Below are 21,535 nucleotides of genomic sequence, written 5' to 3' on the forward strand. Positions count from 1 at the left end.
CTTAACCGTGTTGGGTATTCCGAGATCGATGAAAGCGCACCGGAATCGATTAAGAACACTGGTGGCGGTGTACTACCTGAGCAGTGAGGAACAAGGGAACTCCTGGACTTACAAGTTACTCAGGACTGCTGAAAGAGACGGGCAAAAGTGGCAGATGGTGGCGGTGCTTTCAGCGCATGCAGTCGTAGTAAGTAGGAGCGGAGGGTGGCGCTTTGGTGAGGAAAGAACATTTCGAGCAAATTAGACAAAGTTCCACAAGACGATGACTACCCCAAGTCGTCCGCTCACACTCCTCAATTCCCGATGTATGCATACTGTGCAGTACAAGACCACTCCTCTACTTTCGGGCGGAGCTCGGGAAGCTCGATGCTGCTTGCGAAGCCCCGTAGAGCGACGAATGCCTGCCCATCGAGCGTTTTCGGCTCCATCCGAGAGCGGACTACGTCCAGGAGAAGGCGGCGCTGCCGCGCGAGCTCGTCGGCACTGAGGAATGGCTCGATGCCGAAGGACAACTTCGACAGAAGTGGCAGGATGGGCGGCACACCGTGGTGCTTCGCGAGAGAAAGCCCCACGAGCAAGGTGTCGCTGCGGTGGGGCGTCGCGGGCTGGTGGGGGGATCATAGGATAATTGCAGAACCTCGAGATTGACCATGAGGGTGAGGGCTTGCAGGAGGGTCCGGCTGAGCTCCTCGTCGAGAACGTACAGAGCCTGGAGGTCGAGTAATCCCAGAGAACGGGGGTCGGCTTGCGGGTGGGTTATTAGTGTGAGTACGAGCCGGGGTGTACTCAGTTCGTCGTGCGGGCACACGTTGACGATGTCGGTAAGGTTGGGCGCGATGATGGACTTCATGAAGACTTGGCACGTCCAGTCGAGGTCCAGTTGCGCGAGCGCGGGCATGAGCACCGGCTGCCCCAGCTCCAGGTCCGATGGCGAGCAGTTGAAGGAGAGATAGAGCGACTCGAGTGTCTCGCGAGAGTGTGCGACGGCGTCGAAGATGGAGGAGACGTGATACACCTCGTACATGACATGATACTCCACCCTCCGAAGGTTGTACATGGGTGGAATGATGACTCTTCCCCGCGTGGACGAGCCGGTCACACAGAGTTCTTCGAGGCGAGGTGCGTTGGCGAGGAAGTCCCACGTGCCCGATGGCATAGTTACGACTTCGAGATGGAGCTCCTTCAGTGCCCCAAAGCTATATCGGCTTGTGCACAGGACAGCGAGGGGTGTGGTTTCACCCGCGGAGATGGACAGATGCTCCCACCGCTCATTGTGAGGCAAAAGTCGTGAAAGGAAGGTAGGAAGGAGTTTCTTGGAAGAGCAGTGCAGGTCGAGTGAGCGCCGACCAGAGTTGAGGATGCATGCATCGAGAAATGCTTCGACGTGCCGAGTCTTCTTGTTGACGTAGATAGATGCCCACAAGTCTGGTGTACCTCGAGCCACAGCGCGCCACCGCTTGCACACGCTGGCAGCCGTGATGGTCATGAGATGAGGGACGTACCGCTCATCTGATTTGTGTTTGAATTGATCTACCTGAGCACCGCTAAGCTCGACAAAGACTCTTGACAGCAGTTCGATGGGCAGGCGATGGATGGGCGCGACGAGCGGCCAAGACGCCGGAGAGGTGGCCACCTCGTGTTCCGGCCCCAGCGGAGGCACAAAGACGTTGTCGACCGATATACCGGAGTGCATGGTCCATTAGATGAAGGAGCTGGGGCACAACTGCGCTGAGGAAGGTGGAATTCTTGGTAAGAGGCTAGGTGAATGGATTCGGTACCCGTGCTAGGCCACGTATTCGACTGGACGAGGCGAGAGGAGAAGAGAGAAGCGCAGAGTCGACCTATATAGCATAAATGGTCAAAGATCTATTGGAAGGGAAGCGCGATAGTTCACACAAAGGGCCACTGAAAGGACAATCAGTCATGGTGGCAGGATGAAAGGCATACGCCGGCCGCCTCCCGATAACCAGCAGCGGCAGATTCCGGGTCACGCGAAATCGGTGTCAGGATTCGGTCGCGCAAGCTTCCACGGAGATGCTCAGGAATATGAAGGACTGAAATGAACTGTGTTTATTGAAGTGCTTTACCCGAATGTCGCTCGGGAACGAAGGGAAACGGATGGCGAGAGGAGGATAGTATGTAACACTGGCATGCTAGTGACCATAATCGGGTCGAGAATAGAAGAAACAAGCTCATAATCCCTCGACCTGCTCTTCGCACCACTCCCAGAGCGCTTTCGCCAAGGCAGCGTCTGAACCAGCGCGACTAGGGTGACCAATACGAGCCCATGGGATAAGATACTGGAGGTCGACTGAGTATGATAAACCGGGATTGCGGGGGAACATATATCACCTTGCCATTGAGCTCCTTCCCGTCCATGGTTCCGGCGTAGAGTTGCGTAAGCGCGCCCATCGCATTGGGATATAGTACCGTCCAATTCTGGGTTGCATATGTGAGTCCAACATTGGAATGCATAGCGCAGAAATAAAGGGGCCTCGCTCACCATGATCTTCAGCACGATCGGGCTCATGTGACGGTAGAGATTGCTGGACAGGTTCCCGGGGTTGAGCGACGTGGATATGATGCCCTGATCACCGTAGCGGCGCGCTAGCTCATTGGAGAAGAGGACGTTGCCCTGGAACACCATTCAGCTTGTGAATTGCGATGAAACACCGCAAGGACGTACCAGCTTGCTCTGACCGTACAAGTTAGTCGTGCTCATCTTGCGCCGGGCAGGGCCGTCCTTGAGGGTGTTGAAGTCGATCTTGTCGACTATGGTGTGCCCGCTGGAAGCCGTGTTGACGACGCGGACGGTGCCGTCTGAAGTAGTCTTCGCGGTCGACAGCAGGGTCGGGAGCAGCAGCTTGGTTAGATAGAAATGACCTGGGGCGGCGTTTAGCGTCAGATAAGAAGGGGAGCAGTAAAATCATACACTCACCTAGAACGTTCGTGCCAAATTGGCAGTCGTAGCCGTCAACCGTGACCATCTCTACCGGACACATCGCAACACCTCTGTCTTGCAGTTCAGTAGATTTCAGACGTACATGCGCGAGGTCACTAACGCGTTATTGAACAAAGCGTGTAGCTGAGTCTCCTTGCTGTAATATGACGTGAGTACAAGGGCAGTCGAGCACAAAGCGGACGACACGCGTACCTTTGGAGTTCTTGCGCTGCGGCCTTGACGGACTTGAGGTTTCCCAAGTCGATCTTCAGGAAAAGCGCCTGCTTGCCCGTCGCGCTCTTGAGCTCCTCGATAGCCTCCTCGGCTCTGGATGGGCTGCGAGCGCCAATGTATACCTTCGCATTATGCTGAAGCAGGGCCTAGAGATAGAGAATGGCGTAAGCACAGCTATACGAGGGATGATATGCTGTAGTTGGCGCACCTTGGCCGTCTCCTTCCCAATCCCGCTGTTCGCGCCAGTGACGAGCATGACCTTCCCGGAAAGGTCAGGGATGTGGTTCACGCTGAACTTCGCCTTGGGCGGGAACATCTGGCTGTAGATTTGTCCCATGGTAATCAAAGACGAGTATACAAAAGAGCGGGCACTGCGATGGTCTCGCGGGCAGCCGCGCCTATTTAAACGATCCGCGATCTGCTGTGGTCACGCATCCGCAATTCCGCCGCTCGAGCGAGGGATGTAGGAGCAGGAGCATCTCTCTGTATTCCGTACTGTCCTGTTTTGAGTCCAGCGAATGGTATGCATATAACAATCCGAATCGGTGACGGCGGTCGCTGGTTGGTCGAGAGACTAAGTCCGAATCGGACTCTGTGTCTTGACGAGCCTACAAGCCTGCTATCTGTGCTTTACCTGTCCTTAGTTCTCATACTCGCACCGTGGAATGAGGTGACATGGGTCCAGCCTAGTCGTTCGATCAGTTGAAGACGGAGTACATGGCCAAGGTGCCAAAGGAATTATCACGCACTGTCATATCACGTTCGGCAATTTGCGAAGTCGTATCGTGTAGTGTCCCCGTCTCCTGTAAAGCGCAAAAGGGATCGATAGCGCGCACAAAAGGACTACTGCAGAAATCATAGACCGTAGTTGTGTCACAAATTTGCGCGAAAGACGCCCTCTCGGGAGGTACTTGCTCTGGGTCACACAACCGTCAATCTCCCGCGGTTCGAGGAACAGTCACTCAGCGCGCGATAGTATTCCACAAAAGCAGAAGTAAGGAGCCAAACGTCGACAAAATCCGGGTGAGTATAGAAAGAGAAAAGTCAATAAGAAACGGAACCGTCATGGCGTAGCAGGTGCTGAGGTCGCCCCGACAGCACGATCGTCGGAGAACGACCGCGTGTGCGGGTTAACCAGCCAATGGAAGGGTATGAAAGCACGACGGTTCCGGGTGAAGTCAGTACAATAAGGTATAAGTACAGATGTCGACGAAAGGCGAGGGTGGGGGATGGGGACGGGATAGATAGGGATGCTGGGGGATAATGTTATGATGTATGGTATGCGCTATGAGTAGATGGACGGCGAGAACGAGATCAGTAACACGAGAGCGAGATATAAGTACAAGTCAGAGATATAGAGCAGTGGAGATATATGGAGAGCTGAGGGGATAGGAGGATTAGGGCGGCGGGGGAAGCACGGCGGAAGGGCAGAACTGCCAACGTCGACGACTAGCGCCGCGCGTCGTGAGTTTGGGAAGTGGATGGCGTCGACGGAGGAGGATCGTCGTTCTATGCGCGCTGCTGTTGACTGTATGGCTGGGGGACCTGTCCAGCGTACATTGCACCCATCTGCTGAGGTGCCGCCATGACCGGCCTGCCCGCCATCGGCTGTGGGGGCGCGCCCATCCTCTGCGCCTGAATGTTCGCTGGCGCCCCCTGGGCTTGCGCTTGGTGCATCATTCGCATGTACTGCATCTGCTGGGCTGCGTGCTGAGGATTTTGCCCACCCTGCCGAGCTGCTGCCTGACGAGCAGCGAGTTGCTGCTGCTGCTGAGGGGTCAGGGCCGCCACCGCCGGCGCACGAGGGCCGCCCTGCGGGGGCTGTGACTGCACACCCCGCGCCGCCGCTGCCTGCTGAACCCCAGTGTTCCGCAAGAGCTGGGTGGCCCAGCGATGCACGACTGCGCCGTGATTTGGCTCCGGGGCCGTCTTGAGCACTTGCTGCAGGTTCGGCGGCAACTGACTGCGTGCCTCCGGCGTGAGACGAAAGCTAGCGCCCTGCAAGATAGCCTGCTGGAAGACTCTGACGGCCTGAGGCGTGACACCTTGCCGCATGACAGCTTGCTGTGCTTGGGCAAGGTTCGGAGGTTGGGTCGGGTTCGCGTGCGCTTGCGCAGCGGCGTTGGGCATCTGCTGGGGAGTCCCCGGCATTGGCGCTCCGGCTGGCCGCGGCTGCATGTTGGGCTGCATGCGCGGCGTCGCGTGCTGCACCATCGGTGTCCCCTGCTGCACCATTGGCGCGCCCGAAGGCATCACGGATCCGCCTGGCTGCTGCATGACTGGTCCTCCTTGCGGAATAACAGGAGTTCGCTGCTGCTGCATGACCGGCGTACTCTGCGACATAGCAGGGGTCCGTGGCTGGAGCATCGGGGTCCGTTGCTGCATCGCCGCATTGGGGTGCGGAGAAGCCTGCGCGATCGGGGTTGGCGGTGGTAGTGGCTGCATGCGAGGATCACGGATTTGCGCGCTGGGCGGTCGAGGAGGATGGGAAGCGCTTGCGGAAGTGCTGGGTGCGACGAAGGGTGTGGGAGGAGCCGCTGTCGCAGGGCGAGAGCCGGCCTGATTGGCGGTGAGAGGTGTGGGGACGGGAGGCGGAGCCATTACACGCGGAGTACTTGAGGGTCCAGCAGTATTGGCTGGGTATGCTTGCGCGCCATTGCTGGTACTGCGGTTGAGCTGTTGTGGGGGCACAGCGGGCGGCGCCGGCGCTTGTGCGGCGGGCGGTACAGGAGGGTAGGTTTGGGTAGGCGCCTGAGCTTGCGTGGGAGGGGGCGCGGGTCTCGCGAGCATCAAGGCCGTCGGTGCGATGGTTTGGGGGATAGACGCGGCCTGCTGGCTGCTCGACGCGGACCCGGTATAAAGACCGTGCAGCGTCTCGGCGAGCGCGAGGGCGGAGGTGACCTGGTTGCGCAGCGAGTCCTGATAGAGCTTCGCGGGCTGCAACGGCATCAGGAGAGATTCAGCTGGGCGGTGGGGGTACACGCACCGAAGGCACCGACGAGGGTTTGGGGGGAGACGCTGGCTGGAGGGGCCGGCTGACGACACTCTTGTGTTCGGCGATCAAGCGATTCGTGTCGGGTAGCTCGAAGTCGAAGTATCCCAGTCCCTGGTGGGGTGTCAGAGAAGGACGCGAACGCAAAGTGACTCGCGTACCCATTCGGTCCATTCTTTGGTACTTGGGGTGGATGAGTACCCCCGCATGGTGCGCTTCGCGCGCAGAGCAGCCTGGAGGGCCAAGAAGCCATTCAGGTTGCCCCGCGGCTTGACGTTTGTGCTGGGTGGCGGCGCTTGTCGAGGGGGTGGGAGTGGGGGGAGTTGTGGATTCGTGGCAAGCGTGGTTGTCTGCTCCTGGAGTCCGGTGTCAGCGACGAGAACCAGAATTGTCGGATCGCGTACCTCGACGCGCGGCCTCTTTCTCGCGGGCACCTGGGCGCCGTTCCACTCGCCGGGCCCGTCTAGTATGACGATGTCGTCGTCGACCGCGGTTCCCGCCGCGGCCGCGCCTCCCAGTACGTCCACCTTCCTCTTGCTTCCGGATGCAGCTGCTGGTACTGTCTGTGTCATCGTTGCTGTCGCGCTCATCACCAGCGCTTGTGCTGTGGCCTGCGTCGCTCCCGCGGTCGGGGATAAGCAGCTCTCTGTCAAGCTTCGCGCGCGCGATAAGAGATATGTCGTATTCAAGAGCTTCCCTTTCTCCTCGAGGAGGTCTTAAGACCGTATATGAGATGTTGCGGTGCGGGGACGTGGGTGTCTGCGCTAGACTGCTGGGCCCAAGCTGCTGTGACCCAGTCCTCTCGTCACAGGTCACGTGATAGCGCCTACATGCGCCCATCGATGTTGGAATTCGTGCAGGCGTACATTGTCACCTGCAAGCACTAGCTACAGCGCAGTATAGAGATTATATGTATGTGGTTTTGCTTTACTTATTACCGAGTACATACTGCAAACCGTGCAGCAGTACCGACCCTTAACGGGGTTTGCAACAAAATCGGTCAAAGCGGCGAAAGGTGCCGGGCAATGCAACACCCCAGCCCGAGCTCGCTCATCCTCCGTTCGCTTAGCTTTTTGGCATATGGGTAGAGCGCGCTGCGCTCATAGCATCTGTGAATTTTCATGTTAGACGGAGGTAAGACCGTTCAGATAGAAAATGGGAGGCGTTCTCGGCAAATGCCGAAACTGTTGCATTGTGCATCGGCGACTGTTGCGCAACAATTTCCTGGGTTCCTCTTCCCTGAAGGCCGCCAAATGTAGAGGATCCGTTCATGATATGGTATTGGACAGTTCTACCAAGTCTCGTGAAATTCTAAAGCGAAACAGTCGAGAAAATGCCCAAATTCCGAAAGTGTTGCAAACCCCGTTAAGGGTCGGTACACAATCCGAGAACAAAAGTTCGGCAATTGCCGATCCTCTCTTGTCGCAGCCCATCACGATGCCTTGTATTGCTTCCAGCGGCGTTACCGGGCATGTTCTGTATCTCTTCTCGGAAGCGTAGACCAAATTGGTACCTGCACCCTTTTCCTACACGAAAGTGCACTGAGCTCGTCACAGACGTCTTCAATCACGCGGAGCGCTTCTTTAACTTCCGGAAGCCCTCGATTCCAGCATTCCTCTGTCCCGACGATATCTTGAAGCTTGGTGAAGCCTGCGACTTTGACCCCAGCACTATCGCTAGCACGATCACCTCTCTGCTCTTCGACGATGTCAAACTGGACGGTCTACTCTGTGCTGCCGATTGTGGTTCACGGCGCATCGTGCAGCGCGCTGCAGAGCTCTATGACTCGTCAAACATGGAGGTACGGCGTGATCTAGTTTCAGAAATTAAGAAGTCAGTCTTCCCTGGGTTGAAGCGGAATCTCCACTAATTGGGCCTCAGAATCGTCTGGTTCCGTCAAGAGACAATCAAACAAATGCATGAACTATGGGACAATCGCGCTGCGTTGGTTTTCGATACCTCGCACGACGCAGCGGACGACGGGCTCGATGACTATTGCCCCTTCGATATTGATCTTGCTTCTCTCCCTCGTACACCCCGACCGGCCGACCGGGACCCGCCCTTGCCCACCAGCATGTGTGAACCTGCTCAAAGGGAGAGTGCGGCTCTTACGTGGACGCTCAGGCTGCGTGTCGCGGATCAATATTGGCGCTATGTGCACGATGTCAAACGCACGTTCGAGGTAAGGTGCATAGTATGCTCATCCGTCATGGTGAGGGTACTGAACTTCTGCTTAGACATCCTACGGGCATATTTGTGTCGCCGTGGAGACTCATGAGCACTCGGATGCTTTCTACGCCGGTAGGGCGTCTGCTCCCAAGCGCACCTTCATTGACAGACTTTCCATGCCCTTCGTGCAACGCAGACGCGTGAAGCAGAGGGACGAGCTCCACCGCAAGCTTTCGTCGACTAACATACGTGTCATACTCAGGGACTCATTGTACTGATGAACTTTCGGCGGTATTGAAAGCCCTTAACCTCAGCCCACGTCGACTTCTTCAAGCTGGCGATGGGGATACTGCACCGAAAGATGTCCTCGTCTGTAAGATATGTATCGGATAGAGTACATCAGTTGTCGTCGATTTACGGACAAATGTCAATGCTAATTTGATAGGATCGAGAACAATGGCTCGGTGATTGCCGAACAGACCTCGTCCCCGACCATCACGACGGGCGACACCTCCGCAGAATGCTTGACCGCTTCTATATCCAATGGCTTGAATGAGTCGCTGCTACTGGCTTGGAGAAATCATCGGCAGAATCTCGCGATGGCCGCAATGGGTGTGTCGAAAAGCACTGCCATTGTTCCTGTTCGTCACACCATGGCCACGAACACGAGGCGGTCATGGCCATTGTTCCATCAATATAAGCGCTGCGCGTCTTTCTGGTTGCGCTCAACACCCCTTCTTTCTGACCGCCACCACACCAACCTCACTAGGAAGCCCCTTCGTCGCGCGCTTTCCCCTACATGGCCGATCCAAACCGCCAAGACCCTCTCGAGCCTCTCTCAAGCCTCACCGCCGTCGAAGAAGAGTACAATGCCACAGTCGACGATCACGTCCACGCAGTCGTACTCGCTGAAGTCCTAGGATTGCTTGGCGACTACATGACTGACATATGCGTTGCTTACGAGGAGAGCGAGATGCTCCTAGCTGAAAGGTTGACTAGGTTCGTCTCTCAGTACCTATCCACATATTCATGCAAATTAATCATATGCAATAGCCTCGACACCCGCCATATTGAACTAGGTGGATCTCCCCTCGCCCTACCGACTTCTCCCTTCCCTGAAGACGCCCGAGCGCGAGTGCTCAGCAAAGGTACATAGCGCTCTTTGGGTCTGCCGTATCAATCTCATCTCAACATTCCAGCGTCCCTGAAGCGCGCCGCGCGCACCTTCTGCTTCCAGCTGCCAACCCTACAGACATCGGCTGAGCTCGCGTTTTCTGCATCGCCCAACGTGGCCATGTCCACCGGCACTGACTCGAACACTGACTCTCGCCCGACTGATGACTCTGCCCTGATCCGCTTCGAATTACCCAATGCCACCAAGCTCCAGCTCCTCCTCTCCGCTGCGGACGATATCGTGCATGGAACGCTTCGTCGAGCGTACAGGTTGTACGATCGCTTGAACAAGGAGTCGAAGAGGCAGATGTCTGCGTATGTTAATCGGTACGTGGCGCTGCTAGTCAATCTCTGACGGTACCTGACTGAAGGTTTTGCAGGCTGATCAACGTCCGTCGGGCTCTCGAAGATCGACTGAGGCAACTAGAGGGTCAACGCTCGGCTTCCACATTGGCTGTGCCTATGAGCGGCGAATCATCCTCAGCAACTCTAGGGGTTACAATGGGCTCTGCGGAAGCCTTCAGCTCCTCCTCACTTCCTGAGGGTCACGGCAGGGCAGCTAGCCTCGAGCGCTTCAGCTCGAATACCCCGGGCGAGGAGGGCGAGCGCCCTCCTTCTACGCCCGATGCCTTTGAGTGGATCCTCAAGCTCCGCCTTGCGGACGAATACTGGCGCTTCGCGCAGGGGGTAAACGAAGCATTGGAGGTGCGTGCAATACCATGGACCGCTGGAAAGTCGTCGACTGAACCTCTCCACCAGGCATTATACACGCACGAGCTCGGGGTATCTTCCAAGACTCACAAGCGTCGTGGTCATGGTAAGAGCAAGTCTAAGCGCGCGAAGAGCGCCGTCAGCAAGGCCATGAGTGGCAAGTCCACGAAGCATTCTACTAGCAAGCCAAGCACGAAGCCCACGACGAGCAGCAAGCCCGCCAAACACACCACCAAGCGCTCCTTTATTGGCAGGCTTTGTCTGCCGTTCTTTCCACGCAAGCGCCGGCAGGGGAGTCTGGCGCTCTAAGCGCAGCGTCGGGCGCTATGGCGTGATGAGGCCTGCCTGCGGAACCGCCTTTGTGTCGGCAAGAGCTGCAGTCGCTGCGCTATCGATGGCTCAAGGCGTCGCCGTGTACCCCTTCAACAGGCTTCCAACATGCCCTCAGCACGCTCGACAATGTCAGCTTCCCAGCTTCCGTCCCTTGTTGCGTCTTCCGCCCCTTACTGCGTCCCGTATCCGAAGCCCTAGTAACCTTGAAACTTACCATGAGCCAGACCACGCAGTTCATAGTCCGTTCCGCGCAGCTCGTAGTCGATCAGCGCAGCGTCTTGTTCGCCGTCCATTGTATAGCGACTGTGCATTCGGGATAGATGTGTATCGTAAATGAACGATGTGTATCATGAGCTAAGGACTAATGTCTCCCGTGAACGTGCCCGGCCGATGGTGCATATATGCCACAAAACGTGTAGAGGAATAGGGTTGTGGGTAGTAATACAGACAGAGAATGCGGGTACAGCTATAGCAGACGCGCCAATGAAAAGTGAGCGGAGCGAGGGAAAGAAAACATGCAGGAAGGGACGATACGGATGCAAGGACGAGCATAGAAGATGCAGCAGTGATGGTGATGCGTGTCTATCTGACTCTCATGCCGATGACGAGTAGTTCTTGAAGACTGAGTCTAACCACTCCTCGAAGCCGAACCACTTGGCCTTCCCTCGTGCGCCCGTGAAGCCGCCGACAACGAGGATGAAGTGCGCGAGGCCGACTAGAACGACGTATCAGACAATATGTGACTACACCCTGAAGAAGTGGACGTACCAGCAATGATGACCGACAAGAACGAAGACATTGGGAACTGCTTCTCTGTCGGCGACACGACGTTCTCGGGGTTCACATCCTCGAGCAGGATGCTGTCGAAGATGCCCCCGTTGAGCTTGAACGCGATGTTCGCCTCCGTCACGATCGCCTCTGCGAAAAGCACGTCAGCACTCGCCACCGCACATGACGCCGCACGCCATCGCACACGACACGCACCCTTCCGCTTCGCGTCGTCGCCCACGCCCCGGTTCATGCCCTCGCGGAACCAGTCCTTGATGCGACGCATCTCCCCCAGCCCAGCCTTCTTCGAGGATTGCAGCTCCTTGAAGTCATAGAACGCCAGCCCTGATTCAGGCGTGTTCTCATCCAGGCCGTACGCCTTCGCGATCGTGTGCCGGATCTGCTGCCCGCCGGAGAGGTCGCCAAGATAGCGCACATAGGCATGCGCGAGGAGGGGGGAGGGGTCCTCTGACTGCGCGAGCTCGCGGAGGCGCGTCTTGTAGGCGCGCACGGCTGGCGGGGGCGTCGCGCGGAGGCTGAGGTAGGACGGGTGGGCCTTCCACGCGGGGGCATCGAGCAGGCGGGCAATGTCCGAGGAGATGGCAGGCGCACGCGCGAGCAGCGTCGGATTGTGGATGGGCTCGAGGACGAGGTGAGTGGCGTGCTGCTCAAGCGCGCGCTCGAGCTCGCTGCAAGGGGGGTCAGGGCAATGGGGGAAATGTGGCGAGCGTTGTACGCACTCGTATATCTCGTACAGAACCATCAGGTAGCGGATGTACTCCCCCTTCTCGAGCTTGCCGCTGAGGAGCTGTGCGGCGGCGTCGCTATGCTCAACGTCCTTGTGAGCCTCCATCGTCCCCTCCTTAAGGAGCGTCGAGACGGGCTTCGAGTAATCGATGTCGGCCATGATGGTGGTGGTGGTCAGGCGCAAGGGGAGGTGATGGGTCAGCACCAGGCTGCCGGGAGGTGAATGCGTTGAGCTGTGGCGGATGAGGGCAGGCGCTAAAAGCGGGGAGCCGGCTGACTTCGTGATAAGATCACAGTTGTCAAGATAACGGGCCCAGACCGCTATCTGATCCGAGGGTCCCGGCTGTCATTGTGGGTCCATGGAGGTGCGTGGCCATAAAGCTATCCCTTCAGAAACTGCTCTACACCTCCCATTGAATGTTCCACCGCCCGCAAAACCACCAATTCCAAAACCAGGTCGCGCCGTTGCTAGCCTTTTTGAGAAAAAATGGATTTATGTTAGGAGATGCGCAGCCTCCCCAAGATGTACTGTCAGATATTTCAAGAACTCTGAACCAAGAACATACGAAGTCCCGGGCTTCTCTATCTTGAGGGCTTGCAGGGCATGGAACGCAGCGTACAGATGCTTCAGCCCGCTTGGTTCTATAGACACCGCAGATATATGCAGGTGCGGGAGCGGTCGCGCCGCAGAGCAAACTGTCAACCTCAAATCTTCGGCGTCGGGGGCAGGATACTGGCAGGACGGGATTGAACTTTCCGGGCTTGCCGTTGTGGCCATGTGCGCCACAAGAGATGGCCTACTGCGCGAAGTCGCGCAATTAAAGCTATATATTTTACCGGTCCTGTCCTTCAGCTCGGTCAATCTGGGGTCATCGTTATGACTTTGAACTCATAAAGCCCATATAAAGGGACTTTTTCTCTGTTTATAGGAGCCTGAGAGTTGCGCCAAGATAATACACTATTCCACCTATCCGTCCTTGCTCAAGTTCGTCGTCAGCTCCTTGAGCCCCTTTACCAGCACGCCATTCACAACACAATCGGCTCTCCGCGCAAGCATCAGCTCCGTCAATGCCTGCCGCCGCTCCCTATCCTTCGTCACCCCGACCATCAGACGAAAGAACAACGACAGGGAAGTGAGCTTCGGCAGACGCAGCGGTCGCTCACCGCCACCGAGATCTGCGAGCGCACGAAGGAATTTGTTTCCACATAGGATGTCGACTACGTTGATGCGTTCTAGGTTCGGAAGACCGTCGAGCGCCTCGAGCAGTCGCTCAAGGGATGCGAAATCGAAATCGACGAGAGTGAGGCAGCGCACTGACTGCATGGCCATGAGACCGCTGTCAGCGAGCACGTATTCACCGAGATCGTCGTGCGCTGGGCAGCGACGAAGAGCGATGCTGCGAAGATTGGGGGCGATGATCGTGCGCATCATAGCGTAGGTGTAGTTATCCAGGTCAATGGAAACAAGGGCCGGCAATTCGACCGGTTTCCCGCGGTTGGAGTTGGCGGTATTGATGGGATCGTCGCCATTGTCGGCCACGACGAGATATTCGAGCGTCTGCCGGCACGAGTTGATCACCTTGTTCGCGTGAGAAAACTCGGTGTCGTCAGCGCCCACCATGGTGAGCTTTAGAGTAGAGATGACAGGCCAAGGAGGCAGGATGATGTTGCCAACATCCAAGGCAAGTGACAAGTTCCGCACTAGGGATGCGCCTGTCAGAAACATCAAGTCGATATCGTCGCTTGAGCAGTCGTTAGTGACATGGACGGCAGACAGATTCGGAGTGTCGAGTGGCTCTAGCCGTTCGCATGCGTCGAGAGTGAGACTCTCCCATCTGAGCTGCGATAGTCGAGCCAGAAGCGAAAATGCCGCCCTGGCGCGTATATCACCAGCGTGGAGATGCACCTGAAGAGGCAGGGATGCTGACCGAGCAAGATAGTTGATCATGAAGGTCGAATTCTCATGTACCCGAGTGGCCGCGTTGATATGGATATCGGTCCACAACGCTGGCGTTCCGAGCGCAGCGCGCCGCCACTCCAAGCAGACGCAAGCGAAGGCAGGGGGTTCGACACGGTGAAAGAGGCGGCCATTGGTAAGCACCATCGGGTATATCCGGAGTTCGACGAACAGGAAGATCTCCGAGAGCAACTCGCTGGGCAAGGTGCGGATGGGGGATATGACGGATCGGCTGGCGGCGCGCTGCTCGACCAGGTCATTCCGCAACGCGTGCAAGCGACAGATTGCCTCGTCTATCGCGCATATATCTGAACCTAGCTCGCCGATGATATTCTGGATCTCCGTTTTCTGAGAGGGGCAGGGGTATAGGCCGTGCCGCTGCAGAGAAAGTCCGGATATTTCGACAGCTTGCTGAAGGTTGTGTCGCGCAGTCTCTTCTTCCGGTGGCATAATTCAAGTCTATATGAAGTCGTTGAGTGGGGATCATCAGGGGAGGAAGATGGGATGTGCAACGGATGGAGGGAGGGAAGATGCTAAAGGTGGAACTTGATTGAGTGAGCGCATCTTGCAACGCACCTTCGACTCGACGCGACAAGAGAGATGCTCATCATTCCGCATCAGAAGTGATCGGGAAGGCGGGATCACGCGTCGTCTTCACACGGTCGAAGCGTCCTTCGCCGAAAGTCACGAAAGTCCAACGAGCACTGGTACTGTGGCACAGTTGCCCATCCAGAGGTCCGTGTACTAATCCACCGACCACTCCAGAAAGAACTCCATTACTCAAATCGGTTTCAGCAATCAAACATATCCGAGTACTCCCACTATGCCATACGGAATTCCTCGCCTATGTCTGTGTCGAAGCGCGTCAGAGCTCTCAGGAAGACGCCACCAACATGTTCCTTCGATGCCCGAGACTCCAGTAACTTCTGCAGTCGCTCTTCCACCCCCCTGGGACGGCTCGCGCCAAAGTATAGAAAGAGCCCTGCGAGCTGCGGTAGACGTACGGGCGCGGCTTCATTCCGAGCGAGCCACACGAGAAGGTCGTTCCGCAGGATGCTTCCAGGTGTGACGAAGCGCTGGCTGCTTTCGACACGCAACAACTCCAGTGCCGGGAGGCCCTCCAGGCATCTATACACGATATCCATTCCGACATCCTCGTCAAGTTCGACGCGGGCCAGCTCGAGGGCGCGTAGGGAGGACTTGTCGGGCAAGCGCATGATGGAAGATAGCGGACCTGGCCCGCCCTCTTCGTAGCCGTGGCGTACGACTACGTTGCGCAGACTGGGCGCGTCGAGGCAGGTGAGGATGAGGTGTCCGATGCCAGAGACCGTCACGGTGGTCAGATGCGGCATGCGGATGAGCGCGCCGATGGGGAGAACACGGGGTGCGAATACCCCGAAATGACCGTCAAAGTCGTGCACCTCGAGCGCCTCGAGCTGAGGTTGGAGCCTGATCTGATTCTCGACAGTCATGAACTCTTCGTCAGTGCTATGATGGAGTAGGTATGTGGCTTCTTTGAGGCTACCCCAGGCCGGTAGACTGAAGGCTAGATAACGCACGTCTAGAGTTATTTTGCGTACGCGTGGCGCCTGCTCGAGGAATCCAAGCCGAAGTGGATCGGCTGTCTCAGGAAGGGGCGAGGCTTTGACGGCGATGATGATGGTGTCGAGCAGAGGAAGGAAGAGCTTCTCCTGACGGTCGAAGATGTCGTGATGGCCAGAGAGTGAGAAGGATTTCCAACGGTCAGCGGAGAGCTTGCCGATGAGCTCAATGGCGCGCATCGCGAATTCGTCGCCGGGACCAAAATCGCCACCAAGGTACATCTCCTGGTCGTCATCGTAGCGTAGGTCGCTCATGTCGCCGGTGGCGCAGACATGCAAAGGGAGTTGTCGGGATCGATAAAGGTACGTTCGTATCTCATTCTCAGCAGACGAGCTCCAGCTCTCGCCATACGGAATGTTGATGGTCGACCAAAGTCTGGGATCCTGAAGAGCAGTTGCGCGCCAGTCGCGGCAGACGCGGGCAATCGCTGGCGTTCCTAGGTTGCGCGAGAGTATGTGGTACGTCGAAACTATCTCGAGGAAGATTTCACGGAGTGTGTCGTGGGGGAGTTTCTGGATGGCTGACTTCTGTGCGCGTCCTGGGCTAGTGTGCTCCGAGTCCGTCCTTGGATGCCTCGTTGCAGGCATCTGGGGTCTTATGTCAATCGAGGTATGAAGTTTCGACGAGTATGTGAGGCGCACGACACGCGACCTGGGTTATGTTGTAGGTGGTTGAGGACAAGACGCGTTCGTCGCCCAGCGCGCCGGGTGGCCGGAGCGGAAAGCACATGGCATAATATTTCACACGGTTCAACTTGCCGTTCACTCGAGATCACTCCGCTCTGAAGGGCATTGAGATAGTCTGGGGTGTTCAATGATCCGGCTACGTCCAGGTCTACATGAATGCGTTGAAAATACTGCTACCTCCGACTACCCAATCTGAAGCTCCTTGCTGATATCCGTCCTGAAGCGCGTTAGGGCCTTGAGGGATACACCTTCTGCACTTCCACAAGTCTCCCTAGATGCTAGGAGGTTCCGCAGGCGGGACTTGGCCCCCTTATGGCGCTCCTTGCCAAAATATAGGACGAGGTTCGTCAGGTTCGGTAGGCGCGCGGGCGCTTCCGCCGTGCGAGTTAGCCACACTAGCAGCTCGTAGCGCAGGATACTCCGCGCATCCGAGAGGTGTCGACTGCTTTCGATATGTAGCGATTCCAACGACGGTAGACGCTCCAAGCATCGAAACACAAGGTCCATCCCGGCATTTTGATCCAGAAGGACGCGGACCAGTTTGAGAACGCGCAGGGATCGCAACGCACACTGGGAATCCATACGCATAATAAACGATATGACGCCCGGGTCCTCCTCATCATAGCAATCCTGGTACGCATCATGTACGACGAGCATTTGAAGCGCGGGTGCAAGAAGGGCAGTGAGGATCGAGTGTCCAGCACCAGACACGGTGATGGTGGCGAGATGAGGCATAAATGTACCGGAGAACAAGCGTTCACCGCGCAGGGCAACCGGATCATATGTGTCGCAGTCCTGTTGAATAACGGCAAGCGTCTCAAGCTGCTCTTGACTGCAGAGCTGGTCGTCGATATTGTTGAATTCCGCCCGAGAGCATTCGCGCAGAAGGTACGTGGCGTGCTTCAGCGTCTCCCATTTGGGCAGATCATAAAAGGCGATTCGTACGTCCACGACAATCTTGCGCAGGCAAGGAGCGTGCGCCAGAAAGGACAGAGTCAATGCGTCAGAGAGAATAACGTATGATGATCTTGCAGCAATGGTGATGCTGTCGAGGATGGGGAGCTCCAGTTGTGTTTGTTGGTCGAAGACGGCCCGGTGCCCTGATAGACAAAGAGACTTCCACCTGTGTGCGGACAGCGCAGCGATACACTGAATAGCACGTAACGCAAACATATCAAATAGGGTTGGATCGTCATCGGATATGGTGAGATCAACCACTGAGGCGTCGTCGTCGTCTGCGCTCCCGCTCCTGTACGGCTCAGGATCGCGCATGTCCCCCCTGGCGCAGACGTGTAAGGAGAGCTGCAGAGAGCGAGAAAGATAAGCCTCTATGATAGCCTCCACGCTCTCATTCCAATCGTCGCGATATGGGACATTGACAACGGTCCATAGACGAGGATCGCGAAAAACGATAGCGCGCCATTCGCGGCAGACGCGGGCGATGGCTGGAGTTCCGAGGTTGCGTGAGACTGCGCGGTATCTCGAGACGACTTCGAGGAAGATGTCGGAGAGGACATCGTGCGGAAGCATACGAATAGGGATGAGGAGAGTTTCGTTGATTTGAAGCTGGGCGATTAGCTCCCCTCGCAAAGCCTTCAGGCGCCGGGCTTCCGCGTCGATGCGCGCGAGCTCTGCCCTGAGCAATGATGTCGACTGCTTGATTGCATCCCGTTGGGTGTGGTCCAGGACTGCGCGACTGTTGACCATGTCGAGAGTCGCGAGCTCGCGTGCTCTGCTCAGGCCAGAGTCCTCATTTCGGGAACCCTTCTCCTGCGGCATCTAGCAGACTTCGACATAAGCTTCAGCAATGAACAGATAGTACCAAAACGCACACTTCGAGCTATAGCAGTTCCAGGGTAAATTAGCTGGAGCCAAGATCGTGGCTGCCAGAGGACAAGCCACATTGATCGCATGGCGCGCGACGCATCTGGGCAATCACAGCCGGCCCGGGTGAGCCGCTCAATGCTTGTCGGCGATGTTCAGCTTCACCAGGAGCTTCAGTCTGACGCTGCGAGGCCAGTAATCGAATTAAGTGAAGTCTCAGGGTGGTCGCCTGGATGATACGCAGTCGGCGTAGAATGGACGTTCACGCGGATATAGGGCTGTATACGTGGCGTCCCTCACGACGACATTCACGCTCTATCATGTAGCATCCCCGGTAGACAACAGCATAAGTTAGTCCCTGATCCCAAGAGCCACAGGCAGCGGCGAAGTAAATCCAGTAATACATTGTGCGAATTAGTAGTTTAAACTGCTGGTAGACAGATAGCACACGGAAGGGGTCCGCATAACCACGACACTGACACTGCCCGAGTCCGGCTAGTAGTTCTGCTTGTGCACCGAGTACTGGCTCGCATGCGGGTCGTTCACGGAGTACTGGCTCGCGTTCTGCTCGCGCAGCTTCAGGTACTCGCTCGTCACCGACGTTGCCTGCTCCTTGGGTGGCCCACGGCTCATGCCGACGCCGAAGAAGCCGCGGCCCTTGCCCGTGCCCCGCCGCCGGCAGCAGCAGCGCCAGATGATGAGGCCGACGACGATGATGACGAAGGCGAGGCAGCCGACGAGGATGTAGGGCCAGCGCGACAGGATCATCTCCTGGTACTGCTTCTTCTTCTCCTCGTCGCTGACCGGGGACGACTGCTTCTGCGACTCGGGCAGGAGCGCCCACTTGTCGTCGCCGGTCGTGTCCGTGCCGTCCAGGCGCTTCGTGACGAAGTCCTGGTGCGCGGAGTCCGGGTCGGTGACAGAGAGGAGCTGCATGAAGGGGTGTCCGCGGTCGTTGCTGGATGTGGGCACCCAGTTGCCGAAGTCCATGAGCGTGTAAACGTTTCGCACTGCGACCGAGGGTAAGTCTCAGACACGAACCGAAGGACGCGAGAACTGACAGAAGCTCATGCCCATGATCATGTCGTAGTTCCCAAGAAGACTGAACGCAGTCGTGATGGGCTGGAAGGAGCCAATGCAAACGCGCTCCCCCGCAGCGTTCTTGATACCGAAGTTGTCGTCGACGGTGTCGAGGGGGTGGACAGGATACTTGTAACCACCGAAGTTGAATGTGATGTTCAGCTCCTGACCACAGGGTATGGTCCAGTATTCGCTGTCCGAATCGTAGACGGCGTTCTTGACGCGGCCGTAGATGGCGTCGGAAACTTCGCGGGGGACTTGAGAGAAGGTGAAGCCGGAATCGAAGACTGCGACGAGCTGGCCGTCGGGGGCCTTGGGGACGATGGAGTCGTACTTGATAACGTTGCCGTCGGGACCGATGATACCGTTGTCCTTGTCGGTTAGCGCTTGCCAATGTTGCTCTATGACAGCGTCAATGAAAGTACGCCTGCGCGACGGCCTAATCACGCACCTTCCTCGAGCAGCTTGTGTACTGTCTCCACATCAATCTTGGGCATGTCGGTGATATTGCTGAACATGGGTACGAGCTCGCCAATGGTAAGCTGGCCGGTGAAGGGGGTGCTAGGGGAGTTCTTGCGATCGAGGAGGAAGGTGATGTAGTTGTTCTCGGTGGAGTTCTCAGCGAAGATGCGGGCAAGGGTGGTGTCGGCGGAGTGGTCGTCGTCGTCGGGGTCCAGCTCGTCCATGATCGAGGAGCCCTCGTTCGGACCGATGCCGAGAAGGCCATCGTATCCTTGAGCATGGATATCGCTGGAGAAGGAGGAAGTGTCCTTGACGTTTACTGAAGGAAGGTCAGATTTCGGCGCAGTCGCAAAGGTTGACACGCACAGAAGACCTGCTGTGAGATGGAGAAGTTGCCGAACTCGGCGTCCGCAGCGTAGATGTCGCCCTGCGCGTTTCCAACTGCATAGGACAGCGAAACGCTCTTGCCAAGGTCCTTCGCGTCCGGCTGGTCGTTGGGGAAGGATACCCAGAGGTCGGAGCTAGCAGCATGCACATTTAGCCGGCGAGGTTCACGCCCGGTAGATCGCACACGCACCTTCCCGTATCGAGCAGCACTCGTGCCGTGACTCCTCCGAGGGTAATGTTACTGATATACTGTGCGTTCCCGGTGTTTGAGATGGGTATGTTCGCCGTGGTGCGTTTGGCGTGTGGGGGTGATGAGCGTTGACGTGGTGCGTACTGCTCCATCGCTCGCCGTCGTTCGTGCGCCAGGCGGTGCGCGGGGGCGCTCCGCTTCAGCGGGGCGTCCGCTGGGAGTGAGCGTTTGGTGAAGGCGCCGACGGGCCCCGAGCGTCGTGCGAGCCCCGCGTCCTGCGCGTCGTGGTTCGGGTGGATGACATGGAAGGGGAGCTTCACGGCGAGGACGTCGACATGGAAAGAGGCGAGTAGAAGAAGAAGTAGAGGACAGGGGAGGTGCATCTGTACGCGACACGGTCGGTCAGGAGGACGGCGCCGGAATTTTCGTCCGTCGGGCGGGAACTATGGAGAGAAGGAATGAATATTCGACGAGAACCGGATGCCACGCCGAACGAGGGTTTGGGGAACGAGCGACACGTCCACGATGGGGACTGCAGATGATGGTTCTGGACAAGAATACTCGTGTTTCTCGATTTAGTTCTCGTCGTCAGGTACGAACGCGCCGTGCGACTCGCCGAGGAGCCTCGGCGTCCCATGACCTACACAGCCTTGGCAATCTCTACTTTTTGCGATCTTCCACTGCCAGCTTTCTTATGTTGACTCAAGCCTCGAGGCGTATCCAAACTTTCAGAGGGGAGTGGATGTGCATGAATATTCCAAAGAACTTTCACGGGCCCAGAGTAATTTCGACCGAGGGTAATACAGGCGCAGAAGATTCCTCTACCAGACAAGCACCTCATTAGAGTGAGTCTGCCTAGGAATTTACACGAAAAACAACCTGAAAATCGATGTTTTTTCACGAACTTCATGTAACAAGAACAATGATTTCTACGACGACTTCACAATCTTTGCGAAAGATTTCAACATGGGTCCCGATGCTGCCTGTGCTCTACGCCCACTGCTTGCGGCGTCAAACCCCCTCAACATGGCAGGTGGGCTTGTGGTAATTGTATCGTAGCCCGCGGTCAGGTTTGGAAGAGCTGAGGCGCGTCTGTCGTCGCGCCGGAGGGTAAGCGAGGCTGTGACGTCAAGGGCGACTCACGCGCTCAGAATAATGTCTACTCACATGCCCAAAAAATTCAGGCGCTCCTAAAGAACTTTCACCAAATTATAATCACTGATGAATTTGCAAAAGCGCTGGAAATTCCTGGGCAGACTCACTCTATTGGCAACTTCTC

The 21,535-nt window shown here is 56.9% G+C and overlaps 9 protein-coding genes across 9 annotated transcripts; 1 reads left to right on the plus strand and 8 right to left on the minus strand.

Annotated features, from left to right (window-relative positions):
* Positions 1 to 135: 135 nt before the first annotated feature.
* SCHCODRAFT_02534210 (uncharacterized protein) lies at positions 136 to 1,922 on the minus strand. The gene is made up of 2 exons (XM_003034661.2): positions 638 to 1,922; positions 136 to 605 (listed from the first exon to the last, which is right to left on the minus strand). The coding sequence occupies exons 1-2, from the start codon at positions 1,691 to 1,693 to the stop codon at positions 294 to 296; spliced, it is 1,368 nt and encodes a 455-aa protein (XP_003034707.1). The 5' UTR covers positions 1,694 to 1,922; the 3' UTR covers positions 136 to 293.
* Positions 1,923 to 2,054: 132 nt separating this feature from the next.
* On the minus strand, positions 2,055 to 3,512 carry SCHCODRAFT_02570796 (NAD(P)-binding protein; the record flags this gene model as incomplete). Its single annotated transcript, XM_003034662.2, has 8 exons — positions 2,055 to 2,300; positions 2,353 to 2,439; positions 2,504 to 2,635; positions 2,687 to 2,883; positions 2,939 to 3,012; positions 3,063 to 3,098; positions 3,155 to 3,321; positions 3,384 to 3,512. 8 exons carry the CDS (start codon positions 3,510 to 3,512, stop codon positions 2,193 to 2,195), a joined length of 930 nt encoding a protein of 309 aa, XP_003034708.1. The 3' UTR covers positions 2,055 to 2,192.
* Positions 3,513 to 4,684: 1,172 nt separating this feature from the next.
* On the minus strand, positions 4,685 to 6,739 carry SCHCODRAFT_01207361 (uncharacterized protein; the record flags this gene model as incomplete). The annotated part of the gene is made up of 4 exons (XM_003034663.2): positions 4,685 to 6,112; positions 6,162 to 6,281; positions 6,329 to 6,523; positions 6,572 to 6,739. 4 exons carry the CDS (start codon positions 6,737 to 6,739, stop codon positions 4,685 to 4,687), a joined length of 1,911 nt encoding a protein of 636 aa, XP_003034709.1.
* Positions 6,740 to 7,638: 899 nt separating this feature from the next.
* On the plus strand, positions 7,639 to 10,529 carry SCHCODRAFT_01111093 (uncharacterized protein; the record flags this gene model as incomplete). The annotated part of the gene is made up of 10 exons (XM_003034064.2): positions 7,639 to 8,000; positions 8,049 to 8,349; positions 8,405 to 8,585; positions 8,651 to 8,705; positions 8,782 to 8,977; positions 9,106 to 9,335; positions 9,390 to 9,484; positions 9,536 to 9,836; positions 9,890 to 10,214; positions 10,269 to 10,529. 10 exons carry the CDS (start codon positions 7,639 to 7,641, stop codon positions 10,527 to 10,529), a joined length of 2,307 nt encoding a protein of 768 aa, XP_003034110.1.
* Positions 10,530 to 10,813: 284 nt separating this feature from the next.
* SCHCODRAFT_02616941 (uncharacterized protein) lies at positions 10,814 to 12,325 on the minus strand. The gene is made up of 4 exons (XM_003034664.2): positions 12,062 to 12,325; positions 11,538 to 12,010; positions 11,322 to 11,471; positions 10,814 to 11,268 (listed from the first exon to the last, which is right to left on the minus strand). The coding sequence occupies exons 1-4, from the start codon at positions 12,226 to 12,228 to the stop codon at positions 11,147 to 11,149; spliced, it is 912 nt and encodes a 303-aa protein (XP_003034710.1). The 5' UTR covers positions 12,229 to 12,325; the 3' UTR covers positions 10,814 to 11,146.
* Positions 12,326 to 12,933: 608 nt separating this feature from the next.
* SCHCODRAFT_02616943 (uncharacterized protein) lies at positions 12,934 to 14,484 on the minus strand. The gene has a single exon (XM_003034665.3). It carries the CDS (start codon positions 14,473 to 14,475, stop codon positions 13,036 to 13,038), a length of 1,440 nt encoding a protein of 479 aa, XP_003034711.1. The 5' UTR covers positions 14,476 to 14,484; the 3' UTR covers positions 12,934 to 13,035.
* Positions 14,485 to 14,737: 253 nt separating this feature from the next.
* SCHCODRAFT_02616944 (uncharacterized protein) lies at positions 14,738 to 16,285 on the minus strand. Its single transcript, XM_003034666.3, has one exon. It carries the CDS (start codon positions 16,212 to 16,214, stop codon positions 14,847 to 14,849), a length of 1,368 nt encoding a protein of 455 aa, XP_003034712.1. The 5' UTR covers positions 16,215 to 16,285; the 3' UTR covers positions 14,738 to 14,846.
* Positions 16,286 to 16,403: 118 nt separating this feature from the next.
* Positions 16,404 to 18,203, minus strand: SCHCODRAFT_02534233 (uncharacterized protein). The gene is made up of 2 exons (XM_003034667.3): positions 18,146 to 18,203; positions 16,404 to 18,100 (listed from the first exon to the last, which is right to left on the minus strand). The coding sequence occupies exon 2, from the start codon at positions 18,090 to 18,092 to the stop codon at positions 16,497 to 16,499; it is 1,596 nt and encodes a 531-aa protein (XP_003034713.1). The 5' UTR covers positions 18,093 to 18,100; positions 18,146 to 18,203; the 3' UTR covers positions 16,404 to 16,496.
* A 155-nt stretch (positions 18,204 to 18,358) lies between these two features.
* SCHCODRAFT_02616949 (acid protease) lies at positions 18,359 to 20,819 on the minus strand. The gene is made up of 5 exons (XM_003034668.2): positions 20,257 to 20,819; positions 20,046 to 20,200; positions 19,669 to 19,998; positions 19,199 to 19,618; positions 18,359 to 19,147 (listed from the first exon to the last, which is right to left on the minus strand). The coding sequence occupies exons 1-5, from the start codon at positions 20,637 to 20,639 to the stop codon at positions 18,633 to 18,635; spliced, it is 1,803 nt and encodes a 600-aa protein (XP_003034714.1). The 5' UTR covers positions 20,640 to 20,819; the 3' UTR covers positions 18,359 to 18,632.
* Positions 20,820 to 21,535: the final 716 nt, after the last annotated feature.

Source organism: Schizophyllum commune (assembly GCF_000143185.2).
Source record: "Schizophyllum commune H4-8 unplaced genomic scaffold SCHCOscaffold_3, whole genome shotgun sequence".
NCBI lineage: Eukaryota > Fungi > Basidiomycota > Agaricomycetes > Agaricales > Schizophyllaceae > Schizophyllum > Schizophyllum commune.